The sequence below is a fragment of the Megalobrama amblycephala genome, linkage group LG16 (genome assembly GCF_018812025.1).
Source record: "Megalobrama amblycephala isolate DHTTF-2021 linkage group LG16, ASM1881202v1, whole genome shotgun sequence".
NCBI classification, from domain to species: Eukaryota; Metazoa; Chordata; class Actinopteri; order Cypriniformes; family Xenocyprididae; genus Megalobrama; species Megalobrama amblycephala.
Window position 1 is genome coordinate 29,580,431 of NC_063059.1, and position 23,910 is coordinate 29,604,340.

Sequence of the window (23,910 nt, forward strand, 5' to 3'; positions counted from 1 at the left end):
AGAACGTGCTCTGGGAATTTCCGCATTGTCTCTTAAGAGGAGGGTTTAAGTTGGAGCATGACAGAACATAACAAGAGATGCAATTTATTCCTGGGCACGGCCAACACTTGGACAGGGAGATAATGAAGAGCATAGGTCACCGCCGATGACTTTAAAGCCACGTCGCCCCGGCTGAAATGTATTAAATATTACGAGCGTTATATGCCGCTGCTGTCTGAGGAAATGATATGAGGGGCCGTTAGTCAGAGCAGGAAAGCAATTAGCAATCGGCCGGCGTTTGAAATCACCACATTTCAGACTCGTACTGATCACTGACATTAGAAAAGCCAGCAGAGAGAAATGTGCTGGATAATTCCCTTTCAGCACCTTGTGATGTTTACTCAATATTAATAACTTTGCGAGCTGCATCAATGCATGTGAAAAACAAACATTTCTTTGTGATCTCCAAGGAAATGTTAGTCTTGTTTAATGTAGATTGACTGAAAAATCATACCAGCCTAATGTGGTTAACTAGTTGAAGCTACGTTTTGAAACATGGTTAACCAGCTTGAACGGGTCAACCTTAGCCCCCTGTCAGTCAGCTAAACCGATTTGGAAGAACTAATGACCATCTTTGACCAGCTAGAATGATAAAGATTTGATCAGTGTTGGGGGTAACTTTACAAGTAACTTGAGTTATGTAATCAGATTACTTTTTTTCAAGTAACTAGTAAAGTAACACATTACTTTTTTCAATTTACAGCAAAATAACTAAGTTACTTTCTCAAATAAGTAACAAAAGTTACTTTGATTTCATGCATTTCCTTCAGCCTGAGGCTTATTAATTTAACTTTTGGTGTGAAAGGGCCTTAACATTTGCCAAAAATAAAACTTTTTTGTTGTTATTAAAAAAACCAAACAAGCAAGCCCAGCCCAGGTTGTGAAAAAGTATCGCAAAAGTAATGTAGCGCATTACTTTTCATAAAAAGTAACTAAATAATTCAGTTAGTTACTTTTTTATGGAGTAACGCAATATTGTAATTCATTAATTATAAAAGTAATTTACCCAACACTGGATTTGATTCAATTCTAGTTCATAGGAAGCTCTTGATTTGATTTCTATTCAATTCAGTGTTATTATTAATTATATAAAAAATAGTTTTAATTAAAAAAAAACCTAAACTTAACTTAAAAATTAAAAGATGAAATGCTGCTTTGGCAACTAACTGAAATAAAATAAGTTGAATTTGAAGTACTAAAATTACGAAAACAAAAACTGAAATTTAAAAATAAATTTAAGCTAAATTGAAATATTAAAAACAAATAATAAAATCACATGCAATTACTAAAACTAAAATTAAAATGAAATATAAAAGCTAATTCAAAATGTCATAAAACAAATACTATACTAGCATATAAATAACACTAAAATAGCACTAATTTGATTTGATTAGTTCCAATTAATTTGGGTATTATTTAGGTTTAATGTCCATTTTGCTTACATATGAAATATGAAAGAAATTCTCTCTCTGCTAATGCTGTAAATTATATTGATTCAAACCAGTAACTCGTCTTTTCGAACTGTTCATTAAAAGAATAAGCTCATATGAGTGATTTGTTTGGGAATCCCTGGCGACGCTTTTTTTGATTCATTAAAGGTGCTAAAGAGGATGTTTTGTTTTATACATTTTTGCAATATTACTTGAAACTGTCTTTACTAACTGATAAAAGACTATTTATTAGGTGCACTGAAAGGAATAATATTAATATACATCATCTGTGCACGAGGTAGGGCCTTAAAAACATCAGCCAATCGCGATCATCGCGTAAACGATTGGCCCTCTGGCTTGTCAATCACTGCCATGACGTTCCTTGTGAGAGACGAGCGCGGCTGCGCGCTCCAGTAACTTTCCACACTCCACAGGCGCCGCATGAGATGTTTTTGTCCGGAGACAGGAGTAACAACTGCAGATTATGAGTTACCTGCGGTGAGTCCGACATAATGAATCCACTAACACGATACGGCAAATGCCGGATGGTAAACACTCGTGTTCCAATACTCGTGCACAAGTTTTGGGAGGCGTTCTCTCGAAAGGATGGGGGGTTGTTCTTACGCATGCGCTCATTTCAAAAACTCAGTAACAGTCTTTGGTTTCTCAGTCGACGAAAAGATCCTCTTTAGCACCTTTAAAAAGAACTGACTCAAGCATCATTTGTTCATGAATCAGTCTGCACTAGTAGCACTGTATGGTTTTGATTCACTAAAAAGAACTGGCTCATTAGAGTCATTTGCTTTTGAATCACACACTGGTCTCATGTTTTATGTGCGGTAGTAGCGCCAAGACTTTGGAACAGCTTACCTTTACATGTTTGGGACGCTGACCCTGTACATGTTTTTAAAATACAACTTAAGACACACTTGTTTGCCATGGCGTACTATTCTTTTTTATTATTATTCCTTTTTTTTAATATTGCATTATTATTGTATAATACTGTTTTTTTTACTGAGATGATATGACACGCATTGGTCGACATGTGGTGTTTTTATAAATAAAATTGACATTGACGTGTTATTTATTTCCTGCAGAGCTGCTGGAAATCACGATACACATTTTTGTCCGATCAAAGGCACTTCAGAATAAAAAAGCCACTTCCCTTAATTAAAAAAATGCATTCAGGTGAAAGACTTAATTGTTGTTTCTCTGCATGACAGGTGACCACCCGTTCGAGTGCGAGTTCTGCGGGAGCTGCTTCCGTGACGAGAGCACGCTGAAGGGTCACAAGCGCATCCACACCGGAGAGAAGCCTTATGAATGTAACGGCTGCGGAAAGAAGTTCAGCCTCAAGCACCAGCTGGAGACCCACTACCGTGTCCACACAGGTCAGTCACATTCATTCCAAAGGTTTTATAGCAATTCACCTCATCTGCCCAGCCCTGCGGTCCAGCTGATGACTGCTTCACTTTAAAAGTGATTTCAAAAGCCGTAGAAGCTCACAGGTTAATAGACACACACTGGGAACACATTGACTTGCTCTTGCAGCATGCTTTGTGGTTGGAGATATTTGACCCAGCATGGTGATATAATAAAACAAGACAACAGCTTTCTAAAATGATAAATGAATTGTATTACATTGTAAGGCCCCCAGTTTTACACTGAAGAATTCAGATCTTGACATTTTCAGGTCCACGCTAGATTAAATTCCTTGTATCTATTTTGTTCGGTCATGGTCTCACCAAGGTGGCATATTAAATCTTTCAGCTGAGCTGGAATTACAGGCTGATTCTTACTGCTCTCTGGCCCTCAATAAGGCAAACCTATCAGGAGGCCTGTCAAATAATTGCTGTCTTTGTGTCAAGCGGGGCTGCGGACACGAGACTGGGCAGGTGAAGATAACAAGAGCAGAAACTCTCGGCTGAAAGGCCACTGCTCCTTCACACAACCAGCCAGAGAATCACTGACATTTACACTTGCTGTCAATGGCGGATCAATACTCGGTTTGCTCTGCTCAGTGGCAGGCAGCACACCCACAGCTGTACACATCTGTTGTTCCCATCCTGGACAGCAGGTGGCATCTTAACTCCACCTTACTAGTCAGGAAGCAGAGCTAGTGTGGGAAATTTGGTGCCTGTTGCTATCTTGAAAATCTTTCATATGAAGCCCCAGCCATCATTTTCTTTTCCAGTGAACGTCATTATTTTCAAAAAAGTTTTTAAATGTTTTTCAAGATAAAAAAGTATGTATGTGTTATAAATGTGTGTGTGTGTGTGTGTGTGTGTGTATATATATATATATATATATATATATATATATATATATATATATATATATATATAATTGAAGAAGAAGACTTAATGATAATAATAATAGTAATAATAAATGATAAAAATAGCTTACTATTGACCTTGACACTGTCATAAGAGTTTTCTTCGAAGAAATAACACAGAATAGAAACTTTCCAGGATTTCGTTCTTTTGTTGAGAATTCAAGTCAATGTATCTATGAATGGCATTTTTATTTATGAATAAATCCGTGTTTTCATTTGCATTTGAACTTTTGTTAAAGTTTCAGTAATAGCGTGTCATTTTTATTAGTTTTTTTTTATATGTATATTAACTTTTATTAGTTTTTTTTTATTTTAGCATTTCAAGTTAAATCAAAATTGACAATTCCTAATTTTCATGGAATATTGCAGTATTTATTATAAATAATTTATGCATGCACATGCTTATTTTTTTTTAAATTCATGTGCCCTCATAATCTTTAATCAAAATAACTTCCAATCCCTCTTGCAGCGACATCTCTTCTCTGATGATGAGTTTACTGTCACTCACATGAGATCGACCAATAGCAAACCACAACCATCCAAACATCCAATCAATTCCCCATTGACAAAATCATGTCCCACCCTACATTTTTTCTTTTTCGAGAAAAGCCACTTCTCTGTCACAGCTTCCATTTCATGCCGACTTCAAGGAAAATGAGAAACACTGAAATAAAAAAAGTTTAAGGTCTTTTTAGAATTTATTTTTATTTCAAGTAACAAAGGCGTTTTTTATGGTTTTAGATTTAGCAAACAATAAACCTGGAATACATTCATAGATCCATACATTATCCATCACATTATGGAAGTAAACTGCATTGTGATTCCCATTTGATGTTGACTTTAATCTACACAGCTGTTTCTGTCATTCTCACATTATTGGTGGTTTCTGTACTTCTGTTCTCCACAGGTGAGAAGCCGTTTGAGTGCAAGCTGTGCCACCAGCGCTCACGGGACTACTCCGCCATGATCAAACACCTGCGTACCCACAACGGCGCTTCGCCCTACCAGTGCACCATCTGCCAGGAGTACTGCCCCAGCCTCTCGTCCATGCAGAAGCACATGAAGGCCCACAAGCCTGAGGATGTGCCCCCAGACTGGAGGATAGAGAAGACGTACCTGTACCTCTGCTACGTGTGAGACAGAGCCACAAAAAAGGAACGGGGAATGTGGCAAGATGCGCCCAGGGACAATTCACCTAAAGGTTTGCTTTTGGTCCAGGCCAAAGACAGTGAGGGCGTGTGGTCGAACTGATGAAATGTGATGTGGAATTTTTTTGACGTTTTGTTTGTGATATGCATTTGTGCACATTTTTAGGATGTAACTGCACTCACAAATGTTTATGAAATGGAAATGTGATATGCGATAAAGGGATGTGAATTTTCAGAAAGTGTTAGTATAGTCCACCACTATGACGAGAATCCATTTGTCTGCATTCCACCCTGTTGATTGGAAAAAGTCACTACATGATCATACATGATAAGGATTCCTGCACTTTTCCTCCATGGATGAAACCCATAAGTCATATATTTTCAAGACCCTAAAAAATCACTTGAGTTGACATTTAGAGGAATTATAGGGATCATCCAATAGGTTTAGTTACAATTATTTTAGTTACATCACAACCACGATTTTAAATGGTCAAGGTCTCTAACAGTTCAACGTTTGGCGCTACACTAACAACCTCTCAAAGAACGCAAAGCCTCAAATTTAGATTTCGTGTGGTCTTAACAGAGCTATTCTGAGTCAGATAAAAACATGGACCAAAGCTTCAAACTCACGTACATGATGAAATAGAGGAGCTAAACACATTAGCGGATGAAATTATGCCATTTTTAGTAAATTGCTCCCTTAAGTTCATTATTAGGCTTTCTAGTCCTCAATTTTAATGATTTTTTTTTATATAAGTACGTGTGAGGAAATGCACAGGGTTGGACCCATTAGTCATTTTCTTTAAAGCGTAATAAAGTGCTTAACAAAACAGCTTTTCTCAGAGGTACATCCAAATTGTGCTGCCAAGCAACTGTAGTGGATGTTCAGGGACATTTATTCAACCTTAAATAACTACACTGTGCACTTTCAGAGTTTCAGAGGCCCTTTTTTGTTGTTTTCAGCACTACAGAGAGGTTATTCTATATAATTTGCTTTCATTTCAGTCTCTTTCGCACCAAATAAAACAGTATGACGGTTGATTTCATTTTTACATTCACATAGTAACATTTTGCTATTGCAGGCATTTTAGTCTAATGAATTGTTAATGCCGTACTCATGAATTAAAAAGAGATTATTTTTTAGAATCAAAAAACGAAATGCAGTATATGCTTCTGTGGATATGTCGATATATGTTTTGCTTAGGATACTTTGTTAGTAAGCTAGCCGTTATAGTTTGAGTTCTGTCATTTCTGTTCAAACGTTTTACTTGAATTGCCTAATTTTGTTACCTCACATGCTAGATTTATTTTTGTACTAGACTTTTGTTTCTCATTTCCTGCTGAGCTGAGTTTAAAAACTGTGCAACGTGAAGTAATTCATCGGTATCAGAATACCACATCATCAGACCCACACGGAATCCGAGAGATCCCGCAGATTTGAGCAGAATTGGAATGACCGTTCTGTATATTGCATTACATTGCATTACATTTGCTCTTTACATTTAAAGCGTTTTACTATGTTTAAATGTTTTCCACACTATTGGAGAATTCTCAAAACAAAATCCGTGGAGTGAAGGTGGTGTTCAGCTAATTTTCTTGGGCAAAATCCTAAAATCCCACACTCTAATAGCAATAGCAATATGTGATTATTTTACGTTTTGGCGAATTGGTGGCTAATTCGTATTCATTTGTAAGATGTCATTTTAGTATGATATGCTTATGGCCAACTGATGGTTAGATTTCAAGGTGGACCTTTGTGCTTAAGTTTTTCTAAAAATCGTACGTTACTGTTCATACAAAATCACCACCTCATAAAATAGTTGTAGTTTTCTCATTAGGTCGGGTTGGAAATACCAACACAATCTCATGGCCACTATTTCACATTTAATTCGTAATCTCATTTCGTACGATCTTCTTACACCCCACCTACGATAATATTTAGGGGTGGGGTTAAGGCTTCATGCTTACTTTTTTCTAAAAATTTTACGTTTCCTTATAAATCGAATCGTACGAATTCATACATAATTGACCATATGAATGACATTGTACGAATTTATACAAAATCGCCACCTCATAGTTACGTTTTATCATTAGATCAGGTTGGAAATACCAACACAATTTATTGCCAACTATTTTATTTCGTAAACTCATTTCTATTTCCTTACAAATCAAATTGTACCAATTCATACGTAATCGACCTTATGAATTACCATACGAATCACATTGTACGAATTCATATAAAATCGCCACCTCATAAAGTCGTTAAGTTTTCTCATTAGGTTCGGGTTGGAAGTACCAACACAATCTCATGGCAACTATTTTACGTTTAATTCGTAATCTCATTTGTATGTTTTCGTACGGTCTTCTTACACCCCAGTGGACGGTTATGTTTAGGTGTGGGGTAGGGCTTCATGCCTACTTTTTTCCAAATATTTTACGTTACAAATCACATTGTAAAAATTCATACGTAACCGATCGTACGAATCACATTGTACGAATTCATACAAAATCGCCTCCTCATAAAAAGTTACATTTTCTCATTAGGCCGGGTTGGAAATACCAACACAATCTCATGGCAACTATTTTACGTTTAATTCATAATCTCATTTGTACGTTTTCGTACGATCTTCTTACAAACCAGAGACGGTAATATTTAGGGGTGGGGTTAGGCTTTCATGCTTACTTTTTCTAAACATTTTACATTTCCTTACAAATGACATTGTACGAATTCATACGTAATCGACCATACGAATTACCATACGAATCGCATTATACGAATTCATATAAAATCGCCACCTCATAAAATAGTTACGTTTTCTCATTAGGTCGGGTTGGAAGTACCAACACAATTTCATGGCAACTATTTTACGTTTAATTCATAATCTCATTTGTACGTTTTCGTACAATCTTCTTACAAACCAGAGACGGTAATATTTAGGGGTGGGGTTAGGCTTTCATGCTTACTTTTTCTAAACATTTTACATTTCCTTACAAATGACATTGTACGAATTCATACGTAATCGACCATACGAATTACCATACGAATCGCATTATACGAATTCATATAAAATCGCCACCTCATAAAATAGTTACGTTTTCTCATTAGGTCGGGTTGGAAGTACCAATACAATCTCATAGCAACTATTTTACATTTAATTCGTAATCTCATTTGTAAGTTTTCGTACGGTCTTCTTACACCCCGGTGACGGTTATGTTTAGGGGTAGGGTTAGGGCTTCATGTTTACTTTTTTTCTAAAAATTTTACATTTCCTTACAAATCACATTGTAAAAATTAATACATAATTGCCACCTTGTAAAATAGGAATCAACATGATTGTGAATTTTGTGAGAGGATGAACATTTTTCACCCAAGCAAATTTCGCAACAGGTTCAAGTTGGACATGAAAATTTGCTGCTTTGACCAACCGAAAACTATTTTAAAGTGACTTCTGTTTGAGTGGCGCTTCATCGCCACAGTATTGACAATGGACAATACTAATTTTGCCCACAAAATTTCGTTAATGTGACCGCACCTTACCTGCGAATTCCGTCTGGGTCTGCGCATTATTCAGTGGTATTTTAGCGTTAAGAGTAGTACAAGTGTGCATATCAGTCTCTCGGCCATCTGTTTCAGGGCTACCTCTACTCTGCTCTTAGTTTTGCACTAAAGCAAAAGCACACTTTTGTTTTGCTTGTAACTAGCATTTTCATTTACACCCACTCTCATGTTTCCATTCGCTAAAAAAAAAAGAAATCCCGGTTCGTTCGTCATTATATTTACACTCCTTACAATGAAACATATTCAGACTGAAAGGGAAGATGCATACGATCTAGATAATTTTAGAGTAGCATTGAGAAAATGTTTAGTTATTAGATACTTGAGGGGATAAACTTGAAACAATGCGAATAAAAATGATCTTTTTATGTGAAAATTATTCAAGCGGTGAGTCATCAGAGAAGCGGTACTGATGCGTGCAGTTACGTGGGGATATTCGCTAGAGAAAACAAACGAATAGGTGATTTTCTGTGAAAATAAATCTCTCGACAAGAGCCAAACTCGGCACTTTGATAAGGGAATATGTTGTATTTTTGTACGGGGTATTGTGCGACCCTTGTTCTTTTGTTCATTTTGAGTGAGGCGAATATTTTTACAGTATCTTTTGCATTTGTGCTTGTTCTTGATTTGAGTGGAAAATTGTTTTCTTGTGCTTATTTTACAATGTTAAACATATACAAGTAGTAGATGTTTGTAAAAACATATTGTAGTCATTGCTGCTGGGTGTCAATTCATATGATGACGATGATGATGATGATGATGATGATGATTCCACATTTTAAGTATAAAATGACTTTGAGTGAACTAATGCCAAGAGCTGTAGGTCTACGACAGCGTAATGGAGCACAAGCGATGTGTAAGACATGAAAAGTAAAGCTGTATCTGTGTGTTTGTATTGTGTTCACCGATCACTGTAAGATTAGAGTCACCTATAAGGTCTGTACTGGTCCTCGTGTGTGCAGTGTGAGTCAATGTGGTCAATTTATTCAGTGTTAAATACATGCACCAGTTAGCAGCAGAGAGGTGCTGTCACAGACACCCTGTAAATGATTTGATCCATCTTCTGCCCTTTGTATTTGTGTCTTTATGCAAAGTCACCTTGATATGAACTGTGCTCTTAGGCAATCAGGGATGCCTTCACTTTACCCACAGAACATCAGAAATATCAATTTTAGAATAAACACCCTACTCTTTATGGATACTGTGTTTAGGTTTGTAACCCCTTTCAGCTACTAACCTTTTTTTTTTTTTAAGTCATCACAAGCAATAAATCTACAGGTCAGCATGTAAGAGAAAACTTGGCATCCCTGCCGCTGTATCACTGTGTTTTACTTTGCTTTCAGACAGGAAGTAGCCATGTCACTCAGTGCTCCCATATTTGTGCCATTGTTACACAAATTAATACTCGGACTGAGGATCCACTTGGGACCAAATGGCCATTTCGCTCCATTTGCCTTGTTCTAGTGACAAGACTGTGTTCTTGGTGTCGAAATGGTTTTACATTCGTCATGTTTTACTTTATTGTATTGTCTACCTCAGCACCAGTTCTTTGTGTAACTTTTAAAAGGTGCCCAATTATTGTTACTTTGTGCATAAATTTTGTATTATAGCCTTGTAGGGTTTTTGTTCTTCTCTTTTTTTTCAGCATAGAGATGCTGTTTTGAAGCACTGTGTGGTGTTTTTGATGCTGCAGATAGAGGTGTAGATTCCTTTTCCCTTCTCTATGTGGGTTCAGACACATCTCTGTATACGTCAGTGTTCTAAAATAAACTTGTAACAGAAATGTCATGCGACTGAGAGTATTTTTTTCACCGTTCTAAGCTTTCTGTGTGAGAACTGTTGCTTTTTTTGTCAACAGGAGGGGGAGATATGATCATTTTTGTTTGACTAAAGTGCTAGTGCAGGAATGTTGGGTTTGTATTTGGCGATTGTGTCCTCTAGTGGCAATGTAATGTACTGAAACCAACATTAATGAAGACTTGCCATTTCAAAGCGAAAGCTAAAGCAATTTGTCAATAGAAAACAAGATCATTAAAATAACACATACAGTCAAACCAAAATGTATTCAGACACCTTGAACATTTCATTCATTAATACAGTTTATTCACTATAGTTTAAAAAATGGTAATAAAATATGACAAGATCTCAGAGTTAAACTGTGTCAGAAAAAAATGATCTTAATTATGTCAGATAATACTTAAGCAAAACATGGTCAGGTCAAAGCGTCTGAATAAATGATCAATTTTACTGGTAGTCCACTGTATGAAGAATTTTTGGGTACAATATGTCACAGTTTACTTTATTTTTCTATCCTCACTTACATAAATGAACTATAGTGTCCTGCACCCACTAGTAAAAATATATCAAAAATGTCTGAATAATTTTTGGTTTGACTGTATATGTGATATATGTTACCCTGGACCACAAAACCAGTCATAAGTCGCACGGGTATATTTGTAGCAATAGCCAGCAATACATTGTATGGGTCAAAATTATTGATTTTTCTTTTTTTGCCAAAAAATCATTAGGATATTAAGTAAAGATCATGTTCCATGAAAATATTTTGTAAAATATAAATAAATAAATAAAATTGTAAGTAATGTGCGTTGCTAAAGACTTATTTTGGACAACTTTAATTTTTTTTACACCCTTAGATTCCAGATTTTCAAATAGTTGTATCTCGGCCAAATATTATCCTAACAAACCATACATATTTATTCAGCTTTCAGATGAATTTAAAAAAAAAATGACCCTTATGACTGGTTTTGTGGTCCAGGGTCACATATATGAAAGATGGTAGATTAATAAATTAAATGAATTAACAACAATAATGTTTCCCATTAGGACCTGAAAGTGCCAGCGGCACTTATAAATATACGGTACATTGTGGTGCCCCATGATTATTTATTAAAGGTGCCATCGAACGTTTTTTTACAAGATGTAATATAAGTCTAAGGTGTCCCCTGAATGTGTCTGTGAAGTTGCAGCTCAAAATACCCCATAGATTTTTTTTAACTGCCTATTTTGAGGCATAATTAGAAATGCGCCGATTCAGGCTGCTGCCCCTTTAATTGCTCGCGTTCTCCGCCCCCTCCCGAGCTCTCGACTCTATCATTGCATAAACAAAGTTCACACAGCTAATATAACCCTCAAAATGGATCTTTACAAAGTGTTCGTCATGCAGCATGTCTAATCGCATAAGTACAGTGTTTATTTGGATGTTTACATTTGATTCTGAATGAGTTTGATAGTGCGCCGTGGCTAACGGCTAATGCTACACTGTTGGAGAGATTTATAAAGAATGAAGTTGTTTATGAATTATACAGACTGCAAGCGTTTAATAATGAAAATAGTGACGGCTCTTGTCTCCGTGAATACAGTAAGAAACTTTAACCACATTTAACAGTACATTAGCAACATGCTAACGAAACATTTAGAAAGACAATTTACAAATATCACTAAAAATATCATGTTATCATGGATCATGTCGGTTATTATTGCTCCATCTGCCATTTTTCGCTGTTGTCCTTGCTTGCTTACCTAGTCTGATGATTCAGCTGTGCTCAGATCCAGACGTTAATACTGCCTGCCCTTGTGTAATGCCTCGAACATGGGCTGGCATATGTAAATATTGGGGGCGTACACCTCGACTGTTACGTAACAGTCGGTGTTATGTTGAGATTCGCCTGTTCTTCGGAGGTCTTTTAAACTAATGAGATTTATATAAGAAGGAGGAAACAATGGAGTTTGAAACTCACTGTATGTCATTTCCATGTACTGAACTCTTGTTATTCAACTATGCCGAGGTAAATTCAATTTTCAATTCGATGACACCTTTAAGGTATTAGAGGCAAAATTCCATGTTTTTATTTTGTGTTGTCAAAACTATTATGTATGTTAGATAAAATTATTTGAAAGTTTAAAATTAAACACAAATTATTATAAAAAGTAGGCTAGCTGCCTTTAACCCTGTTAAATTGTTAAGAAAAACTGTTCAAATGTGTTTTTTCTTGAAATATGTTTATCAGTAACTACAAACTAGTGCTTACTCAGAGACAGCTAAATTTACAGCTATAATATATGTATATTAGTGCTGTCATCTCTTTATTATGACAATCTCATTACAGTCAATCTCACTATTGTGTATAATATTAATATATGTTACATTAGTGCTATCAAATTGATTAATCGTGATTAATCACATCTAACATAAAAGTTTGTTTACAGTATGTAATGTGTGTGCATATTATATATATATATATATATAATACACATATGTACAGTGCTCAGCGTAAATGAGTACACCTCCTTTAAAAAGTCACATTTTATACAATATCTCAATGAACACAAAAACAATTTCCAAAATGTTGACAAGACTAAGTTTTATATAACATCTGTTTAAATTATAACATGAAAGTAAGGTTAATAATATAACTTAGATTGCACATTTTTCAATTTTACTCGAATTAGGGTGATGCAAAAATGAGTACACCCCACTGAAAGTCTCTGGAGCAAAGCTAAATTTTAGACTACAAATGTCTAAGTTAACAAGAATTCAACCACAGGTGAGTCTAAATATTCATTACACAGGTGTCCAGCAGACAGGTGACTATAAAAGGGTGTTAAAACCCCTTCCCATTTCATGCTGTCAGCAATGGCACCACATGGAAGAGAAATGTCCTTTACTAATTCCTTTACACCAGAAAGTGAAGGCTACAAAAAGATCAGCAAAGTTTTTCAGTCAGAATACTATAGCAAAAGTGGTACAAAAATTTAAAAAAGACAGAAAGATGGAACTGCAACCATCTTACAGAGACGTCCAGGACGTCCACAGAAGTTAACACCTTGACAGGAGCATCTTCTGATGAGAAGGGTTGAAGAAAATCTGCATGCAAGTTCACTGCAGTTACCTAAAGAATTAGAAAGCCAAACTAGGGTGACTATTTCCCGTGACACAATACGGCGTACACTGCAGAGGAATGGCATGCATGGGTGCCGTCCACGAAAGAAGCCTTTCCTAAAGCCCAGGCACAAAAAGGCCCGCCTAGAGTTTGCCAGGGACCATGCTGACAAAGGTGAAGATTATTGGGACTCTATACTCTGGAGTGATGAGACCAAGATAAATGTTTTTGTAACTGATGGCTTCAAAACTGTATGGCATCGCAAAGGTGATGAATACAAAGAAAAATGCATGGTGCCTACAGTGAAACATGGTGGTGGCCTTATGTGACCTTATGTGGGGCTGCATGAGTGCTGCTGGTGTCGGGAGCTGCATTTCATTGATGGCATCATGAATTCACAGATGTACTGCTCTATACTGAAAGAGAAGATGCTACCATCACTCCGTGCCCTTGGTCGTTGTGCACTTTTCCAACATGACAATGATCCTAAACATCTAAGGCCACTGTTGGTTTTCTGAAGAAGAACAGGGTGAAAGTGATTCAGTGGCTCCTGATCTGAACCCAATTGAACACCTATGGGGAATTCTGAAGAGACAAGTTGAGCATCACTATCCATCCAGCATCCAGCCTCTAAAAGAGGTCATTCTTGAAGAATGGAAAAAGATAGATGTTGCAAAGTATATTATTTACCATTCTTATGACATTAAATTGCTACATTGAGGCAAATTTTTTTTAAATTGTTCTTTACATGGGTCAAAGTCTTTTTCACTGATTAACACTGATAACTTATGTGCACAACATTTCATGAATATATAAAACAATAAAAACTACATTAAGTTCTCTAAATAGTGTAAATATCCTATTGCTGATGCAATATAAGGAAACCAACCTTGATTAGATAATACAGAATAAGCGATAAATCATGGTAGTGCCGACCACATAAGGAGTCAGCTGATGTTTTTAAACGCATTAAAGTGTTAGGCTCAGATGATATTAATACATTAATACTAACTGTTGAAGTATGAAGAGAAAATATCTTTTTCAAGGTGATTCCATAAACACATCATATTCTTTTCAGAACAACTTTACAAAGTCTTTTTTTTTTTTTAAAGGAATATGCCAATCAAATCGTAACCTCACCCCATGTGATTCACTTTTGTTTACCTGTGGAATGGCTTTAAAGCCTTGGTGGCTCATTAGGTTTGATGACGTTAATTAACATTGTCATTAATTATTAAAACAGACCCTCTATTTAGACTTTTAATTGCTAATAAGCATGTTTGTTTGAAAAGCAATCAGTGCGACTGAGGCATTAACTAACTGCCAACTGTTAACAGGGGAAAGGCTGAACAAATGACATGCTGTAATGACCTGTGAGCTGTAATGAGGTCTACAGTGAAAACAGATGATTAGTCCCGAAAGACAGTGTTTCACTTGTACCTGCTTTATCTTTTGTCACAGAAGACTTTGCTTTCGTGCAGGTGACCTTTGATAAAGCTTTCATCCAACAGTTCTGGATCAGCTTAGTGATGTTCGATTTGTGAACAAGTGGTTTTTTTAACCGGTTCTTTTTAGTGAGCTGGATGAACAAGTTCAACAAATCAGACCGAAACATCTGGAAGCATTTGCAGCTCAAGTCAGCACTGATCCACAAGTTACTCAATCAAAACTCACATTTGGACGTGCCTGACCATCACTGTATTGGAAATATACGTGTGTATATATAGAAAACTCTCTGTATTTATTTGTTTTTTTTTTCAAACAAATTCCTGAAAATTAGAGTTAGAATAGTTTGTAAGAGCGATTATAAACACTGAGTCTGTGAAGGCAGACTAGTGAGAGCTCCTGTTCGGTTTAATAACATTTAGTGTCAGACAATCTCTGTTACCTCATTGGTTACACTTTATTTCGATGGTTCACTTTAGACATTCTACTAACTATATGTAGCTCCTCCTGTTCACACCTGCCCGCTCCAAGCGGGACGCAAACCCAGGCCCATCCGCATGGGAGTCGGACGCTCTAACAAGGAGGCTAAAGGCTGCAACCTCTAGCGTCAGTCGCTAGAGCATCTCTTGAGATCAGGGGAGTGAGGTTTACATGCACAGCTCTTACTAGCCTACGTTTGTTACATATAAGTAACTTTACAAATGCATGCCAACTAACTCTCATTAGTATTAGAAGACTGTTAGGTTTGGGTTAGGGTTCAGGTTAGTAGAATAGCTGACATATAGTTGCAAAGTTACTTATAGTCAGTAGAATGTTTGTTGAGGGACCATCAAAATAAAGTGTTCGCAGATATTAAGCAGACATTCTACTAATACTCTAATGAGAGTTAGCTTACATGTAGTTGCAAAGTTGCTTATAGTTAAGAATGTCTGTAGTGGGCCATAAAAATAAAGTGTCCTATTTAACTATTTGTTAATGCGCTACATAATAGGCTACATACTGTATATTTGCAATTACACCTTCATAATTACAGGTTGCTCAAATATCTGAAGGAAGTCATTATTTTTCCAATCTTTTAGCACTAAAGTACTGTAGCTCAGTCTGAAAAATATATATGTAAAAGGAGACTGTAAAATTTTGAGGGACATTTCATAAAAAAAAAAAAAAAAAAATGCACTTTTGTTTTACAGTACATGTACTTACAGTGTACTTACCTAAGAAAATACTGGATAATATAAAGTAACTACAGGGGTTAAGGTTAGGTTTAGGGGTAGTTTCAGGGTTAGTACCTAGTTATTACCCAGTTATTGTAATTACTATAATTAGTACATAGTATGTACATAGGGAACAGGACTGTAAAATAACTTGGCTACTTACTATACGCTACATACTTGGCTAAACTGTAAACCTGAAGAGTACTACTAACTTGTAAAGATTGAGTACACTGCAATTAAAGGTGAAATATGTAAAATTTTCTGTCCGCTAAAGATTGCTAGAGGCCTATTCAAAACAAACGCGTAGCTTGATGACGGCAAGTTTGAGAGTGGAATCTTGGGACATGTGGTCTTCACCTCATAGACGGTGAAAATAATTGGGATAGGACTCGGGAAGAAATCATGTTCATGGATGCAATTATTAACGTTACTGTAGTATGAAGCAGAGCACGACCGAGTGTTGTGGGAGCTGAACGAAGCGATTGCGCAACACATAACTTTTATTATGCCACAGTAACTATGAGGTAATGCAGCACTGTTTATCATATTAGATACATTTGAGTGTGTTGAAAATTATGTTATAACGTTACTCTGTGCGCTTGCTCGGCGGCTGCTGTGAGACAGTTGTTGCACACTGCAGTAAGCTAGTTCGATTTTAGAATATCATGTTAAATGCTGGTGTAGCGGTTGTTCCTCTGCGTTGTGTTGAATTTTTGATGGTAAATAAAGAATCATCCACACAAAGCTGGTTTTTGACCAAGGTGATTTAATTGCAGTGCCTGTGTAGTAAAACACACAAACAGACAGGCACTGTTATCTGCAACTGCTCTTATTTGTGCTTCTGCTCTCTAGTGGCATTGCAGGAAAGAGGACGAACTTCCGATTGCGCTGCGATTTGAACGCCTTACCCATGTATGACGTCAGCCGACGTACAGTACATACTTTATTTAATAAAGGCACGCAACGTTTTCAAAATAAAATGCCCCAAAACAAATAATAATAAAAACAAATAATATATATAAAAAAATAAAAATGATTTATAATCTGGTGCAACAACATATCCCTGCTACACTGGATGGCTTGTGTTGATAAATGGCATGCAATTCATTTTAAAACGTATTGTATGATGGAGAAAATGCTGTATTACTGCTACTGATAATAAAGCTGCATCTGATTATGCTATGTTAGCTACTTGACATAATAGTGTTTTTCTCTGAGGCATGGTAAAGCATGGTACTCGCAAAAAATCAAGAAAATTAGATTTAATTAAACTGAGTTGCAGCAGATTTCAAGTTCCCAGCATGCTTTGAGAATAAAATGTTGAAATTGAGTGTTGTTTCAAGATTAATACAGGGGAAGATGTGTGTAACAGTTCGTATATACGGGAAGAAGGAGGCGGGAACATTCAACGTAACTTTAATTCAAAATAAACAAAACGAAAGTAATGCCGGCAGACCCTCGCGGACGTCTGCTGGCCACACAAACATAATAAAACATAAAATAAAGTCCAGGCCTGGTCCTCTCTCGTCCTTCACTGTCGTCACTCCTCCGTGAGAGACTCAAGGCCGGTGCGCCTCGCAGGTGATGCTCGTTATCACTTGCGTCACCGGCCTTTACCGGCCCACAGCGGACAGCGGCGACTCCTCTGCTCCCTCCTGGACGGCAGCCACCCCACCTCATCCCAGGAGCATGGCAGCGAGCTCTCCGTCCCACCTGTCACTAGGCTCCAGCACCACTGCCTCGGGCAGCCTCTCGCGGTGCCCGACCTCCGCAGCACCGCGATCCCCCTCAGCAGCGAGGGCTCTTCGACAGCATGTCCCTCCTTCCTCCCGGGTTTCGGCACCAATGTAACACAGTCCGTATATACGGGAAGAAGGAGGTGGGAACCGGCGAACATTCAACGTAACTTTAATTAAAAATAAACAAAACGAAAGTAATGCCACACAAACATAATAGAACATAAAATAAAGTCCAGGCCTGGTCCTCTCTCGTCCTTCACTGTCGTCGCTCCTCCTTTTATGCTTCCGGAGCTCCTCCGTGAGAGACTCAAGGCCAGTGCACCTCACAGGTGATGCTCGTTATCACTTGCGTCACCGGCCTCGCGCTTCTCCCTCGTGGCTCTTGTCCGCCCTGCTCGTCACAATGTGTTATTGTTTAATGTTCTGTTATTTTGGTACTTAAATGTGTTTCTGAGTTGTTGAAGTTTTGTAGGGTGAAGAGTATTGCCTGTGGTTAGGTCAGGAATGGGCTGCGAAACTTCAAGGCTATATACTGCATGTTGTTTAACAGTTCATGCAAGTGAATAGTGATAATCTCTTTGATGGTTACATTAGCATATGCTGGTGTGCTGTTGCTGCTAATGCTTAACCGTAAAGATTAGGTGTTCGTTTATTCAATATTTCAATTAAATTGCATTTACCGAATTTGTGTAGTATAAAATAATATTTTTTAGGTTCTACTAAAATGATCTTCGAGATGTTTTCTTAAATGTTTTGAGTATTCTGAATTTATTGGGTTTTACAACCACTACATCAAAATAATTGAAAAATAAGAAACATTACGTATGGTAAACAATACTTTTAAGTACAGTGGACTTAAACATTAAATAAAACTAAATAAAAAAATCAGTTTGGCGAGCAGGGTGTGTGGAGGTATGGATACATTGACAGGCAGGCAGGATTTTTTGGTCCTAAGACTTCCACATATAATATCATTTTTTTAAATTTAGACCACTTCTATTATTGATTGCTATCAGTTCACGAGTTCACACTTACAAATAATCAGATGGTAAAATAGTATGCATAGTAGTATGCGTATTTGGCATGCTGTCCGAGGAGAGGGCTCCGAGCTCGGTATTTTGGCCCGAACCCAGATTATTCCCCCCAAAAATTGCAAACCAATGCAGGACAGCAGCCGGAACATTACTGATGACCCCCAAAATTGCCTTGCTTAGGCTGAATGTGCTGCTAGGAGGGTTAGTAAAGGACCGGTAAAGTTATCGTCATATGGATGAAGACATTAGACAGCGCTGAGCTCCTGCGGGAGCAGAGGCGACATCACTGCTGCGGCAGTGGAGAGAATAGCCAGAATAACTGAGCTCCTGCGGGAGCCGAGGCGACATCACTGCTGCGGCAGTGGAGAGAATAGCCAGAATAACTGAGCTCCTGCGGGAGCCGAGGCGACATCACTGCTGCGGCAGTGGAGAGAATAGCCAGAATAACTGAGCTCCTGCGGGAGCCGAGGCGACATCACTGCTGCGGCAGTGGAGAGAATAGCCTGAATAACTGAGCTCCTGCGGGAGCCGGGGCGACATCATTGCTGCAGCAGTGGAGGAATTAGCCAGAACTGAGCTCCTGCGGGAGCCAAGGCAACATCACTGCTGCGGCAGTGGAGAAATTAGCCAGAACTGAGCTCCTGCGGGAGCCGAGGCAACATCACTGCTGCGGCAGTTGAGGAATTAGCCAGAACTGAGCTCCTGCAGGAGCCGAGGCGACATCACTGCTGCGGCAGTGGAGAGAATAGCCAGAGGAACTGAGCTCCTGCAGGAGCCGAGGTGACATCACTGCTGCGGCAGTGGAGAAAATAGCCAGAGGAACTGAGCTCCTGCGGGAGCCGAGGCACGTCACTGCTGCGGCAATGATAGAAAATTTCTGTTGTATTGGAATGATGGTATTAGTTGAGTTGGATATGGTGGCTTGCAGGTATGTGTGAGAGAACGAGCTGGAGCTGAAACTAGCTGATAGGTGTTCGTTGGGCTTCTTTAATATGGAAGCAATTAGATTGGATGTAGTTCTTAAAAGCTTCTGATGACCAGCGACCAAATGTTTGAATCTGATGCTGGGAGAGGCCGTTTTGGGTGGCTGTAGTTGCTGCTCCTATGCAGAATGGATTGTAGAGTTCTAGGGGACACAGCTTGAAAAATGTAGTTGAGAGAAGTGTCAAGGAGAGTTTTAAGTGGGTGGTTTATGGAAATATCAACTCTGAATAATAAGGTACAGGGGTTGGGAATGGGTCCACATTCCAGGCAATTCTTGCCAACAGCTTGAATTTCTAAGAGGATCTGATGTTGTTGGCAATGGGGTTTGGTTCCAAGGCTGTAGCATTTAGTGGGATGGGCATCAGTGTTGTAGTAGACAGGGTGAACGGCGTTTTGCTTATGGGAAAGTGCAAGGAGGAAGAAAGGCCGGGACCGAGGCCGTTAGCGGAGGCAGCCTCACGCTTGGGTCAGCCCCTGGAGCCAGGGGAGGGATGAGGAGGTTAGAAAAGAGGGAAACTGAGAAAGGGAAATTAAGGCGTCCGGGCCTGCACCGTTAGAAGAGGCAGCCTCTTGCTCGGGTTGGCCACTGGAGCCTGGGAAGGAACAGGGTGGTTAGAAAAAGAGGGAAGCTGGGGAAAATAGGACGTCTAGGCCTGCGGCGATAGCGGAGGCAGCCTCACGCTAAGGTCCGTAGTTGAAACTGTAGACCAAAGACAAAAGAGAGGTAGGGTGAGAGATGGCGGGATAAAATGGCTGAGACGGCTGAGCTTGCTCCGCTAGTAGAGGCATCCTCACGTTAGGAGGGAAGGCATTCACCAAGAGGGGCAGGCATTGTTGGATGGTGTGCGGCGCCGGTGAAAGCCGCGGTGTGTGGCTAAGCGGAGGGAGGAGGAAAGTGGGGAATGTGGGACACGACCTAGGCTTGCTGCTGCTGTGGCCTGACACTTGTTTCTAGCACATGAATTGAAGATACAAGAGTAAGGATGTAAGATGAAAGAGTGGCCTTGTGGAATTACTCATATCATGAAGTTTAAGTAGCTGAGCGAAGATAGTAATTCCTGTTTAGAACAGTTTGGACTGTTTAGGAAGGTGGAAGCGAACATAAATATCCTATTGATTCCTTATGCCTGGAAATTAACTGTATTCAAATTAAAGCCCAGAAATTCAATGGACGTGGCTGGACCCATTGTTTTATCCGGGGCGATTGGAAACCTGAGCTCAGCGAAACAGTGCAGGGCCGAGAGATAGATTATTAAACTTGTACATATTCTTATTTTCTCAGAAGCAGCCTGAAATCCTTTAAACCTGCATATATTCACCTCTGACACAATGGTTTGATACTGTAAACGACAGTACTGTTAGTACTGTCATTGTTTGATGTTGAATGATCATCAAACAGCAAAGTACAATATGATTTAGATGATCCTTGTTCTTTAACTGTTGCTGGTTTGAGTCATAAGTGCCTTCATTTAGTAAAGCTCAAAAGAGACTCATTTGTAAAAGACAGAGCTTTGCATAATAAAAATGTGCACCTTGAATTTATTCAATTGTTTTCAACAATCACTAAAATTTTACCATGAACATGCTGCTTGTATAATATTGTTTATTTATATGTATTATATTTTCCATCCAGACCTGGAAAATACTCAAATTCCATACTTTTCCAAACTGCAATGTAATAGTTTATTCATTGGTTATTTGTCTATGGTTTATTAAGTTACTTACAGATTTCTTCTCGTTATAAAACAGATACAGACGAAAGGGAACGGTAAGATTTATTTAAATGCATCAAAATAACGATTTGAAAAGAATTTGTCCTACCAGTCTCTACCACAAGCGGCATGTTCATTTAGAACGGCAAACTTTTATAGAAACAGTTTAAAACGTGAATTCTCCCAGTCCCGATCAACATTGATACAGATGGCATAACTGTGGAAATTAATTCAGGGACAGAAAACGAGAAGGATTTTAACTGTGCTTTTATGGGGTTGAGCCCATGGGGAGGAAAGTCCGAGTTGGCTGGGACTGAATCTGCGCTGCGGCGCGGCTCTGGCTTGCTGAAGGCCTGCTGCGGCGGCCTGATGCTGGAACAAGGCCCGTTCCTTCGCGGGAAGAGGCGGCATTGCCCGAGACTCGAGCTTGGTGCTCGACTGCCTTGTTGTCCATTTCTTTATGGCAGGAATGATAGAATGGGCAGGAGTAGAAAAATACACTAAAGGAGATCGCGGATGTTTCGACCGCAGTGACGATCAGCCTTGGCGTCTTGGCGTGCGGGGACCCGTTTGTTTGGGCTGACGGCCCCCCGAGATGAATCAGCGGTGGTGTAATTGCTCCTAGTAAGGCCAGAGGATTGTAGCAAAGATTCCTAGAGGACGAAAGATTCTTCATCGGACACAAAGAGATTAATTTCGGACATGGTGGGAACTTAGGGCGGGTCAGATGCTGTCAAACTGTCGAGGAATATGGGTGAGTCGACCGTGTCTTATATATATGCTTTCACTCATGCTGATTGGGTAGATATGTTGATTACTGATGGCTGACAACTGGCCGAAATGACGTGATGATTAGTCAGATTATTTGAACGTTGCACCTCCCGAATTTTGTTAATAAAACATCATGATGTGAAGATAGTTTTTCAACCAGTATAACAGAAAGTGTTTATGAAAAACATACCCCTTATTTTAAAAAATGAAACTTTAATTTATACTAGATTCCCTACATGTAAAGTAAAACATTTCAAAAGTTTTTTTTTTTAATTTGTTGATTAGAGCGTACAGCTAATGAAAGTCCAAAATCCAGTATCTCAAAATATTAGAATATTTACATTTGAGTTTCATCAAATGACCATCCCTACAGTATAAATTTCGGGTATCTCTTCTTCTTTGAAACCACACTAATGGGGAAGACTGCTGACTTGGCAATGGTCCAGGAGACAATCATTGACACCCTCCACAACGAGAGTAAGTCACAGATGGTCATTACTGAATGTGGTGGCTGTTTACAGAGTGATGTATCAAAGCATATTAAATGCAAAGTTGACTGGAAGGAAGAAATTGGATAGGCAAAGGTGCACAAGCAACAGGGATGACCGCAAGCTTGAGAATACTGTCAAGTAAAGCCGATTCAAACACTTGGGAGAGCTTCACAATGAGTCAAATGAAGCCGGAGTCAGCGCATCAAGAGTCACCACACTCAGACATCTTCAGGAAAAGGACTACCAAGCCACTTCTGAAACAGAAAAAACATCAGAAGCATCTTATCTGGGCTAAGGAGAAAAAGAACTGGACATTGAACAGTGGTCGAAAGTCCTCTTTTCAGATAAAAGTAAATTTTGCATTTCATGTTGAAATCATGGTCCCAGAGTCTGAAGGAAGACTGGAGAGGCACAGAATCCAAGCTGCTTGAAGTCTAGGGGGAAGTTTCTGAAGTTAGTAATGATTTGGGGGGCCGTGACATCTTCTGGTGTTGGTCCATTGTGTTTTATCAAGTGCAAAGTCAATGCAGTCATCTTCCAGGAGATTTTGGAGCACTTTATGCTTCCATCTGCTGACAAGCTTTATGGAGATGCTGATTTCCTTTTCCAGCAGGACTTTAGCACCTGCCCACAGTGCAAAAACCACTTCCAAGTGGTTTGCTGACCATGATATTACTGTGTTTTATTGGCCAGCCAACATGCCTGACCCCTGAGTCTATGGGATATTTTCAAGAGAAAGATGAGAAACAGTCGATCTAACAATATACAGATGATCTGAAGGCTCAGTAGTGCCTCAGCAGTGCCACAGGCTGATCACTTCCATGCCACACTTCACTGATGCTGTAATTTGTGCTAGGAGCAAGTCATTTGCTGTAATATGTGCTGCAGACCAAGTACTGAGTGTACAAATGAACATATTTTAAAGAACTTGAACTTTTCTGTTTTGAACATCCATTTTTTGATTGATCTTAGGAAATATTCTAATATTTTGAGATACTGGATTTTGGACTTTCATGAGCTGTACGTTCTAATCATCAAAATTTAAAATAAAAACTTTTGAAATGTTTTACTTTACATGTAGGGAATCTAGAATATATGAAAGTTTCATTT

General features: G+C 38.6%; 1 protein-coding gene across 1 annotated transcript in view; it reads left to right on the forward strand.

The window, feature by feature from the left end:
- The window catches only part of zbtb16b (zinc finger and BTB domain containing 16b), a 67,514-nt gene extending 57,223 nt beyond the window's left edge, over positions 1 to 10,291 (forward strand). The window contains exons 6-7 of the mRNA XM_048161065.1: positions 2,693 to 2,860; positions 4,712 to 10,291. Of these exons, the coding sequence (XP_048017022.1) occupies positions 2,693 to 2,860; positions 4,712 to 4,941 (398 nt within the window). The 3' untranslated portion in view covers positions 4,942 to 10,291. The remainder of the gene's footprint in view (positions 1 to 2,692; positions 2,861 to 4,711) is intronic.
- Positions 10,292 to 23,910: the final 13,619 nt, after the last annotated feature.